Source organism: Penaeus japonicus, unplaced genomic scaffold (assembly GCF_977035675.1).
Source record: "Penaeus japonicus unplaced genomic scaffold, GWHDUDI00000001_assembly GWHDUDI00000024, whole genome shotgun sequence".
Taxonomy (NCBI): Eukaryota; Metazoa; Arthropoda; class Malacostraca; order Decapoda; family Penaeidae; genus Penaeus; species Penaeus japonicus.
The window spans coordinates 13,729,847-13,742,346 of NW_028234426.1; the positions used below are offsets into that span (position 1 = coordinate 13,729,847).

Below are 12,500 nucleotides of genomic sequence, written 5' to 3' on the forward strand. Positions count from 1 at the left end.
ACAAATTCACTCATTCACACACTCACTTATTCACACACTCTCTCGTTCACACACTCAGTCGTTCACAAACTCACTCGTTGACACACTCTCTCATACACACTCTTTCGTTCACAAACTCACCGATTCACAAACTCTCTCGTTCAAACACACTAACTCACTCGCTCACAAACTCACTCGCTCACGCACTCCTCTCCTCCCCCCCAGGTGGTGGCGACGGTCGTGTGGCTGATCATCGAGCCCCCAGGATCCGGGTTCGACTACCCGACGCGCGACCAAGCCATCCTCAAATGTCGCATCAAGGACTCGTCATTTCTCCTGTCGCTGGTCTACAACATGTTCCTCATCACCACCTGCACCGTCTACGCCGTCAAGACCCGGAAGATCCCCGAGAACTTTAACGAGAGCAAGTTCATCGGCTTCACCATGTACACCACCTGCATCATCTGGCTGGCCTTCGTGCCGATATACTTCGGGACTGGCAACTCCTTTGAGGTGGGTGTCTTCTTCCCTTTTTTTTTTTTTTTTTTAAGATATTGCTGGGGGTTTTGTTATTGGTGGTGATCGTTGTTTAGATGATTGTTTGTAATTGTATTATTGATAATAATGATGGTGATGATTATTGTGATTATTATTATTGTTATCGTTTTTGTTGCCATTATTACTATTTTTATTGTCGTTGCTGCTGTCATTGTTAGTATTATTGTTTTTATTGGTATTATTATCATCCTTATTGTTGTTATTGTCATTATCATTAGTATTAGCTATACTATCATTATTTTTATCAGTATAAATTGTTATTATTATCACTATCATTTTCAGTTATGATATTGCTATTATAGTAATTATTCTTACCATCGTCATTATTGTTATCATAATTACCATTATTACTATTATTACTTCATCATTCTCTTATGATGAACGTTTTAATATCTAACTGTTATGATACAATAGCTAATGAAAAGCGCTACAGGTTACTTTTAACTCTTGTTTTGCAAAGAGAACACATCAAAGGGTATTTTCACTTAATTACACTTTGAAAGTTTAGTTCTAATTGACTTGTGAGTTTTTTGTGTGACCGCCCACTTCAATTAATTTCCATTGCATATACTTATCATCCACACAGTATACGTACGTACAAGTTGAAAACTAGTGTACACGAATATAAAAAAAACACACAAATAAAACTCTTCAGGAAATTGTTCTTGCAACAACTTGCATTCTGGTTTATTTTGGGTGTGTTCCACATTTATACTAGTTTCTTTTTTTGAAGTTTAATGCCTACATACACTTACTTCGGCTATAAAAGCTTATTTTTTGGGGGGAGGGATATATATGCACCTTCGAGCTATGATTACGTAATGTTAACAGAGTTTTAACAACCCACGCTGCAGAAATTTTGGTACGCGGAGCAAACATATCAGTCGTCTATTGTTTAGTGCTATTGTGTGCAACAGCGGATTCATTGCATTTTCCATTTCCGTGTAAAAACTTTTTTTCGTAATCCTCAAACAATAGGGCGTAAGCTGTTGCAACACTGAGAAACCTTTACGTATTCCCTCAATCATGAGAAGGAAACGTTTTTATTTTATGCCTTTCTTACGATAGTGAAAAGAAAAAATCATTAGTTACATAATATTTCCTCGTGTGTTGCAAGGATCAAAGCGCTCAGTACGAAACATAACGAGAAGAAGAAAAAAATGATGGAAAAAGGGGGAAAAGACGCACATGTTGAAAGCATAAATAAACATCACCATCGTACGATTATCTAATCCGTTCTAATCTGTCGTTCCTTATGCAAATGTTCTCACGAGGGGAAAAACATAAATCTCTCTAGCAAACGAAAGAGGTAAGAAATGCCAGGAAGAGAAGCATAAATATTGAAGATTGCAGGAAGAATGCTAAAATTTTCAACATCTTAGTTTTATCTGTGGCAGGCAATTCTCTCCTGCTAAAATACAAGGCAGACATATGTTCACTACTATAATGGAACTTCCGAAAAATCACATATCATATCTATAAGACATATATGATAGACAACGTAAAAAAAAAAAAAAAAAAAAAAAAAAAAGAGAGAGAGAAAAACTATATTTTACAAGTCGTCTCACTCCCACTTAACCTCTCATAATCAATTTTGGAAAAAAAATCTAATGTTATAATTTCGTGTTATAATCAATAGATCTGAAGGAACATTTATCATGGATCAACTTATCTAAAGCCGTAATAGATAAACACAAAAGCTGAATAAACACAATAATAGGAGGGACCTTCCCGAGAGTTCGCAAACGCAGAATTAGATGTATTATCTTGAGAACCTCAGCTTAAATCGAGAGAAGTTTGCAAATGATCCATGTCGTGATCTAATCTCGGTAATTAGGTTGAGGAAAGAGAGATGGCGCTAGATAGCTAAAGGGCTGAAGAGCTGGAGAGAGAGAGAGAGAGAGTGGTTTTTCTCCCTCATCCTCTTCGTCTTCATCTACTCATCTCTTACTCTATATCTATCTATCTCTTTCTCTCTTTCCCTTTCTTTATCTCTTTCCATTTCTTTCTCTTTTTTTTTTCTTTCTATTTCTCTATTTAACTCTTTCTACTATCTCTCTCTCTCTCTCTTTCTCTCTCTCTCTCTCTCTCTCTCTCTCTCTCTCTCTCTCTCTCTCTCTCTCTCTCTCTCTCTCTCTCTCTCTCTCTTTTTCTCTCTCTCTTATCAAGCTTGCTCTCTGATGATTTTCCTCTGTTGTGATGAACACTGAAAGAAATGAATAATGCCCTTCAGCTGTTCCCCAAAAAATTATTTAATTCCAAAGTTTTTTTTTGGACAGACAACCAATCCCTCCTAGCTGCCATTTATGTACACTATCCCCCCTCACACACACACACGCGCGCGCGCGCGCGCGCGCGCGCGCTCTTATATCATACCCACATCAAAACTGAAACCTTCTTCCCTTAAACCAATTTCTCATTTTCATTTTCAACCTCAACTACAGGCTTCACTTCACTCATGGCCCAGTCCCCTTTTTCCCGCAAACTCCGTTTTCCCCCCATTATCTTCTCCTTCCTTTCTTTCGTTCGTGCTTTCATTTGATAAGAAGAAATAAGGAGAACTTTAGCGACGGAGCGGCAGCCGCGCTAACTTCTGCCGACCTCCCGACTGGAGCGAAGGAAGGCCCAAACTTGCCTTCCTTTAACGGGGCAATATAAGCTGTTAACTTTTGATCTTTAACTACTGTTTCGTCGCTCAGTCTTTCGCTATATTTTGGATCTTGTTTTTTGCTTTCTTCTTCTTCTTCTACTTCTTTCGTTTTTTTTTTTTTTTTTTTTTTTTTTTTTTTTTTTTTTTTTTTTTTTTTTTTTTAGACATTGTCATTTTTATATATGTCTATTATTCGGTGTTTTCGAAGGATGTTAGTGTCGAAATTTGTGTTATCGTCGGCGACAGAAAGAGAAGAAAGAGGGTGGAGAGAGGAGATGGGAAAGAGATAGGGAGCGTCGAAGAATGGGGGAAAGATAGTGATAAGGGCAGAGGCAGAGAGAGGATAGGGGAGGAGAAGTAAGAGAGAGAACGAAAGAGAGAAAGTGTGTGTGTTGTGTGTGTGAGAGAGAGAGAGAGAGTGGGAGGAGGGGAGAAAGAGAGAAAGAGCGAGAGTATTCTACCATCAGAAAAGAAACCATAAACCTTTTTTCTAAGCCCCCCCCCCCCCCCGTGCAATAATTTTCCCGCCAACAAAATACCGGCGGAGTGATCACCATCGAAGTCTCGGCTTCAAAGTCTCGGGAGCGGGTTCGCGATGTGAATAATGGCGATATAAACATTGACACTGCCCGGAGGCTGCAATTGCAAGATATGATAGGCGGGGCTGCTGGCCGGGGTATGGGGTAGGGAGGGGGGACTGGCGGAGGTGCAAGGTGTCTCGAAGAAATGAGTCGATGGAAGGTCGAGTTTGTTGACTTTTTCGCGAAAAGTTTTGAGTCGGAGAAAGAGAAAGAGAAAGTCTTATACAACAAAAATAGTAAAGATGGCAAATAAAAGATAAACGTATGAAAAGAAATCATGAAATGTTCAATCAACTTGGTAAACGTATGAAACGTATGAGATACATGAGACGATAAATATCTAGATCAAAATATTTTTTTTTATCATGTAAAAAAAAAAAAATAATAATAATAATGATAATAATAAAAATCAGTATACAGATACAGAAGAACCCCAATAAGAAAAAGGTGGACAAATAAACTTTTTTTTTTTTTTTTTTTTTTTTTTTTTTTTAGATAAATTTGATAGTAAGGCATAAAAGATACGATATAGTTACGTCCGATGCAACCCACTGAGACATGAGGCAGCAACAATGAGAAAAGAAAAAAGTTGCATGAGGCTTTTGCAATGGAGATTGAAGAAGTTTAGAATCCTTTCTTGAGACAAATGTAATCTTCTTTGCCGCAAATTAAAAGGAAACAATCTGTTCCTGGGCTCCCTTACAGGATACATGGGAGGGGTATGCAATTCATCAAATGCTGCATGCAAACTGTGTGTGGCTATGTGTGTGAGGTGTGTGTGTGTGTGTGTGTGTGTGTGTGTGTGTGTGTGTGTGTATACATATATATATATATATATATATATATATATATATATATATATATATATATATATATATATATATGTACACACACACATACATACATACATACATACATATATTTATACACGTATATAAACTTAAATATGCGTGTGTGCGTGAGTGTCCGTACACTTTCTGATTATGATTAAAAGGCCTGTACTATATTATGAAGACTGAAGAGGCAGGTGGGAGGGGGCAGGGCTGCAAGATCCTCGTTCATGACGGAAAATATGAGTAGATTGGGCACTCACGCAGAAGATATTTCCGGCGAGATGTTGTCCTGTTATTGAAACATGTGTTAGAAAAAACACACGAAAAACAGCTTTTTAAAAATCAATATACCATACTATATGTTTGATAACTATTTTACTCTTTTATTCTTGTTATGATATATGATAATTACGTTTTGTAATTTCTTTTGAGAAGCATTGATACCTCTAAGGATTTCTTTTTCCTTATATTAAGTTCGTTAAACTGTTTCGTCTTACATGTTTGCGTTTCCTCCAAATATCAAATATGATTTTTTTTTTTATTAGAAAATTTACCTGTTTGTTTTGATATAATCGACTTTGTTAGTTAAATATATATTCAGATTTGTCTTGTCTTCCTTTTTTCGGGGGAGGAAGGAGAAGCATATTTTACCATAATCACGAAAACTGAGAGGAGTAACGAATGCAACGGAAGGAATAAATTGTATGGGTAGATATCAAGCAAGTGATACTTAAAAGAACTATAATCTTATTTTATCTATCTTTTATTCATAGTCTTTCATAGTCCAGCAAGCTTATCTCACCAACCAGCTCCTCACATCATCCCCGCTACCTGCACCTACCTTCCTCCCCCCTCCACCATTCCCCTCTCCCCTCTCCCCTCCCCCATCCCCCAATCTCATTACCACAGGGCGAGTATCATTTGCGTCCTGCGGGCCTTATCAGACGTGATTGGATCGTCCTCCAGCCCCATTGTCCAATCCGAGGACGTGTTTCAATTAAACGCCGCCGTCAGTTAAGCCAGTGTGCTCAGGGCGGAAGTGGCTGTCGGGCCGTGTACAAAAGGAAACTCATTAAGATATAAGGGCACGTGTGGTGTGCCATTAGCAGAGGGCTGGTGTTATTGTTTCTTTCTGATACTGTTGGTAATGTTGATTGTTAATTAGACTTTATGCAAAGGAACAGTCCACACTTTACATGGTGAGTCTGAATCACGTCACATCAGTGGCTTGTGAAGAATTGTTGATATCTTCTAAGATTGATGACGATTAAGTGGCAGGTAATGAAGCACAGAAGCTCGAAAAAGTAAGGTAATACAACAGTTATGAATATAATGTCACTATAAACACTTAATGAAAATACAGTTAGTGCTGTTTTCTCCTCCCTTACATCACTATAAATCATAGATTAATACAGAATATAAAACCCTTTCTTTCTCCCCTTAATCAGTACAAACCATAAATGAATATACAATCAGTGTCTTTTTCCTTTCCCTATTTCCCAATATTTACAATGTCCACAAGGCGAGGTGGACTCCCCTTCTGCACCTTCTGCCAGTGAGTCACACGTAGACTCGGGGATTGAAAGGACTAGCAGTTGTTGCAACAGGATTCGAACTTCTAATCGTTGTTAGTCCGACAGGGTACGACCAGAAGAATGGCGATGGTGATAGGGCGATGCGTATTTAGAAATTCGGTGAGCGTAGTCTAAAAAGGAGGGCGAGATAGCACCTGAGACAAAAAAAACAGGGAAGAAAGACAGAGGGACAAGGAAGGAAATAAGAAGAAAATAGAGAGAGGGGGGGAGGAGAAGGAAGAGCGCGAGTGTGTATGTGAGAGAGAGATGGTAATGAATGTTTACATAAAAAAATCAAAGAACAGTTTCAACAAATGAGAGGAAGCGGTATCGGGTCCATTTTCTTTTGTTCTTTATATATCCTTCAGGTATATGTCAAAGAAAATGTTTATTTTACAATGAGATACCATTCAACTACGAGAATTTAACCTTTCCGAGCTAGCGACCAGCCAGAGACGCTTCTCATGCGATGATAAAAGTGATTAAAAAATGTCTTCTTTTCCCAATTTCACAAAAATCACTTTACTTACTCTAAAATGCGGTGCATATGAGGTGTAACGTAAACACGAGGTCCAATAAAACGAAATGTGAGCCAGAAAAAAGTAAAAATAATTAGAAAAATAAAATAAAAACTACCAATAGCTGAGCCGAACAATCGCTAGTGGACATAATAAACATCCAATTCGCTCGCTATCGATTAGGATCTGAAAATAAGTTCTTGGCCTCAAGGCTTTGCAAGCTTTTTATGTCTCTTGAGAAAAGAAAATAATCTAATTCTACTAACAATCCCCTGCAACATATGGCATAACATTGAGACTCGCTGTCGGAAAAGAATCGAATTTATGGCGTAAGAAAAACGGTCGGCTTGTTGTTTCGTTTCACTGAGTCAATAAACATGCAGACACAAAAACTGCTTTTGTTATCCTTAACTCTCTCTCTTTTTCTTTCACTATCTCTCTCTCTATCTATCAGTCAATCTATCTATCTATCTCTTTATATCTCTCACTCTTTCTCTCTCTCTCTCTCTCTCTCTCTCTCTCTCTCTCTCTCTCTCTCTCTCTCTCTCTATCTCTCCTCTCTCTCTCTCTCTCTCTCTCTCTCTCTCTCTCTCTCTCTCTCTCTCTCTCTCTCTCTCTCTCTCTCTCTCTCTCTCTCTCTCTCTCTCTCTCTCTCTCTCTTTCTCTCTCTTATTTTTTTTACTTCTCTCTGTTACTATCACTGTCTGTATCATTCTATTCATTTATCTCTCAACCTATCTGTCTAGTTTATTTTCAATTTACATATGTACTCTTTATATGTACTCGCACACACACGTGCGGCCGTGCTCATTCAAATAAACAAGCACAAGCACATACACCCATGTGTTTGTTTGTTCATAGCGTATGTTAGTCTATCAATTCCTCTTTATATCTTTCTATCCTCTATCTATCTCTTCATTTCCACCCCAGTCACTCTACCTCCCTCCCCTTCCATTTCCCTTCCCCTTCCTTTCCTCCCCCCCTCCTCTCCCTCCTCCCCCTCCCACCCCTTTTATCTTAACTTGAGCCGCACAATCAAAATGTTAATCATAGCTTTTTGCTCTTCAAATAAAACCAAACAAAGTTCACCGTTAAATCAGGCTGGTGGACGCAGCCAGGAGTGAATACGAAAGACCCAAACTCAACCCTTGCTGAAGACAAAACCCCGAGAGCCGAGGAAAAAAAATAAAGACTCGGGGTTACATCGAAAAATTGTCATTGTTGAACCGGAACTTCGGAAGTTTAAACAAAAGGGGGTTAATTTGGATAAGTTTAGTGGACTTGGATAAAGTTTTGGATACATTAGTAAAGATTAGGTTTATTATATTGCGAAGGAGATTGGAGTTTGTTTTTTCTCTCTCTCTAATCTTCTTATTGGTGGTTGAAGTCGACCAAAGAAAACGGAATACTTGATTCTGGAGCGCAATAGGTCTGAGATAGGTATGACCAGGGGCGGGGCCAAGTACCTCATTTCGCCGGTTTATTCGGGAGATCTGAAATCTTTAGCTGCTTACTCGGCAGACTTGGTAAAGCGGTTCAAATATCCGTAATATACCGCCTCATTGTTAAAGTGAAATTATGGAAATTAGAAAACGAAGGAAATATATCTATTGATCTAATAGATTGACGACACACAGATATCCAAAGAGTATTGATATATATTGATACCCGGATCCAGTTACATATAACTAGAGTTAACTAGAGCTTTATACCATTCTAAGATGAAATATGGAACTGGTGATTTCGAGTTGTTAGTAGAGAAATATTCGAATTATGCATATTATCATATATATATATATATATATATATATATATATATATATATATACATACATATACATATATATATGCATATCATTAGTTATATATATATATATATATATATATATATATATATATATATATATACATATATATATATATATATATATATATATATATATGTATATATATATATGCTTGTGTGTGTGTATGTATGTATTATATATATACATATATATTATATATATATAATATATATATATATATATATATATACATATATATGTATATATTATATATATATATATATATATATATATTATATATATATATATATATATATATACAAGGGATCTTCTTAGAACCATCAGATAGAATAGGTAAATTTCCTTATAATCAAGTATTCACAGCAAAGGTTGTTCCAAGTTGATTCTAATGATTCACTTCAGAACAAAGTTTGGTGATTACCACAAGTGAACAGTGATGGCTAATTGTAACTTAGAAAGTTCCTTGTTTTCGCTTGTCAGAAGTTTTAATTTAGCTTTGGTGTACATTTCTTTTTCCCAACGGGTGTGTATTGTTTTCTCTAAAGACATATGGTATAGGATAGTAATTTGGATTTTACTGGAGAATTTAACTTCAAAATTTAAAAGTTCCCCCTCATGAGAGGGAATTGGACCGTACTTCCAAGTATAGATAGATAACAGGAAAAAGAGAATAAAAAAGAGAAAAATAAGGGAAATGGGGCGGGGGGAATGTGATGCGGAGGTTCACATACTGAAGAAGAAGGAGATAGAGAAAGGAATAGAGTAAAGGAAAGAGGGAGAAGGGGCTACAGACGAGGCAATAATGAGAGCGAAAAGGAGAGAGGAAGCGAAGGGGGAGGAGGAGGAAGAAGACAAACCCTAACTTTTGCTCGACCATGGAGAGGATGCAAGCAGTCAGTGGATCCCCCCTCCCTCCCTCTCCCCTCCCATCACCCTCTCTTCCTTTCCTCCCTTCTTGCAAACACACAGATCTAGAAAATTTGCATATCTCGAGGTCTTTCCCTTCTCCTTAACTCTTCCCTTCTTATCTTTTCCTCTAGATCCTCACCCTCTTTTCTTCTCCCTCCTCTCTCATCCTCTCCCTTCTTCTCCCCTATCTTCTCGTCCCTTCCCTTCCCTTCTCTTCCTTTCCTTTCTTTTCATTTCTCTTCCCTTCCCTTTCCTTCGTTTCCCTTCACTTCCCTCCCCACTTCCTCTCCTTTGACTCCCCTTCCCTCCCCCACCCTTCCCTTCCCTTCCCTCTCCTTCCCTTCCCTTCCATTCCTTTACTTTCCTTTTCCCTTCCTCTCCTTCCCTCCCCTCCCCTCCCCTCCCTTTCACTTCCTCTCCTTCCCTTCACTTCGTTTCACTTCAATTCCCTCCCCACTTCCTATCCTTTGACTTTCCTTCTTTTCCCTCCTCACTTCTTTTCCTTTGACTTCCCTTCCCTCCCCCACCCTTCCCTTCCCTTCCCTCTCCTTCCCTTCCCTTCCATTCCTTTACTTTCCTTTTCCCTTCCTCTCCTTCCCTCCCCCCCTCCCCTCCCCTCCCCTCTTTTACCCTCTATTTTTATTTCACTTCCCTTCCCTTTCCTTCGTTTCCCTTCACTTCCCTCCCCCCTTCCTCTCCTTTGACTCCCCTTCCCTCCCCCACCCTTCCCTTCCCTTCTTTTCCTTTCCTTTCTTTTCATTTCTCTTCCCTTCCCTTTCCTTCGTTTCCCTTCACTTCCCTCCCCACTTCCTCTCCTTTGACTCCCCTTCCCTCCCCCCCCCTTCCCTTCCCTTCTCTTCCTTCCCTTCCTCTCCTCTTCTCTTCATTTCACTTCCCTTCCCTTCCCTTCGTTTCCCTTCCCTTCCCTCCCCACTTCCTCTCCTTTGACTCCCCTTCCCTCCCCCACCCTTCCCTTCCCTTCTCTTCCTTTCCTTTCTTTTCATTTCTCTTCCCTTCCCTTTCCTTCGTTTCCCTTCACTTCCCTCCCCACTTCCTCTCCTTTGACTCCCCTTCCCTCCCCCACCCTTCCCTTCCCTTCTCTTCCTTTCCTTTCTTTTCATTTCTCTTCCCTTCCCTTTCCTTCGTTTCCCTTCACTTCCCTCCCCACTTCCTCTCCTTTGACTCCCCTTCCCTCTCCCTCCCTTCCCTTCCCTTCCCTTCTCTTCCTTTCCTTTCTTTTCATTTCTCTTCCCTTCCCTTTCCTTCGTTTCCCTTCACTTCCCTCCCCACTTCCTCTCCTTTGACTCCCCTTCCCTCCCCCACCCTTCCCTTCCCTTCTCTTCCTTTCCTTTCTTTTCTTTTCTCTTCCCTTCCATTTCGTTCTATCCTTCCTTTTTTCCCCTTCCCTTTCCTTCGTTTCCCTTCACTTCCCTCCCCACTTCCTCTCCTTTGACTCCCCTTCCCCCCCCCACCCTTTCCTTCCCTTCCATTCCTTTCCTTTCTTTTCATTTCTCTTCCCTTCCCTTTCCTTCGTTTCCCTTCACTTCCCTCCCCACTTCCTCTCCTTTGACTCCCCTTCCCTCCCCCACCCTTCCCTTCCCTTCTCTTCCTTTCCTTTCTTTTCATTTCTCTTCCCTTCCCTTTCCTTCGTTTCCCTTCACTTCCCTCCCCACTTCCTCTCCTTTGACTCCCCTTCCCTCCCCCACCCTTCCCTTCCCTTCTCTTCCTTTCCTTTCTTTTCATTTCCCTTCCCTTCCCTTTCCTTCGTTTCCCTTCACTTCCCTCCCCACTTCCTCTCCTTTGACTCCCCTTCCCTCCCCCACCCTTCCCTTCCCTTCTCTTCCTTTCCTTTCTTTTCATTTCTCTTCCCTTCCCTTTCCTTCGTTTCCCTTCACTTCCCTCCCCCCTTCCTCTCCTTTTCCTCCCCTTCCCTCCCCCCCCCCTCCCTTCCCTTCTCTTCCTTTCCTTTCTTTTCATTTCTCTTCCCTTCCCTTTCCTTCGTTTCCCTTCGCTTCCCTCCCCCCTTCCTCTCCTTTGACTCCCCTTCCCTCCCCCACCCTTCCCTTCCCTTCTCTTCCTTTCCTTTCTTTTCATTTCTCTTCCCTTCCCTTTCCTTCGTTTCCCTTCACTTCCCTCCCCACTTCCTCTCCTTTGACTCCCCTTCCCCCCCCCCCCCTCCCCTTTCCTTTCCTTCGTTTCCCTTCACTTGGCGCTGGTATGCCTCTATTCGCCCAAGATCTACATTATAGTCTTCCACCCCGACAAGAACGTCAGGAAGCTCACGATGAATAGTGCCACCTACAAGAAAGCTCCCACTGCTTCGAGTGCCATCTCTGTCAACCATGGTGAGGGAATCTTTCTCTTTTATTTTTATTTTTTATTTTATTTTTCTTAGGAAGGGGGGGGGTGATGTGTTTTTTCTGCTTGTGAGGTGTTTTTCTGTGTTTTTTTTTATGTTTGGAATCCGAGGCTGTATTTAACAAGGAGAAATTAATTGTATTTTTTTTCTTTTTTATTTATCTAACTATATTTTCTGGGTTATATATACCCTGATATTACCCGTACATTGAGGAATTTGCTTCTTCATAATGTACTACAATTATTATCATTTTATTGTAATTAAGTCATGCTTGTAATTTGATATAAGTAACTGGATGAATTTTTAAGTGACAATCCCATTTCATTTCCCTATATAAAGGGTAGACATACATACGGATACACATACAGACACACTTATATAGATAGATGTATAAATATATATGTAAATATATATATATATATATATATATATATATATGTATATATATATATATACATTATATATGTATATTATATATATATATATATTTATATATATATATATATATATATATATATATATATATATATATATATATCTATATGTACATATATACACACACACACACACACAACCACACAACACACACACACATATATTTATATATATATATATATATATATATATATATATATATTATATATATATATGTGTGTGGTGTGTGTGTGTGTGTGTGTGTGTGTGTATATACATACATATATATATACATATATATACATATAATATATATA

General features: G+C 39.2%; 1 protein-coding gene across 1 annotated transcript in view; it reads left to right on the top strand.

Annotated features, from left to right (window-relative positions):
• The window catches only part of LOC122249166 (metabotropic glutamate receptor), a 424,826-nt gene that overhangs the window by 404,844 nt on the left and 7,482 nt on the right, over positions 1-12,500 (top strand). The window contains exons 11-13 of the mRNA XM_086551118.1: positions 205-542; positions 8,081-8,219; positions 11,611-11,755. Coding sequence (XP_086407244.1) covers positions 205-542; positions 8,081-8,219; positions 11,611-11,755 — 622 coding nt within the window. The remainder of the gene's footprint in view (positions 1-204; positions 543-8,080; positions 8,220-11,610; positions 11,756-12,500) is intronic.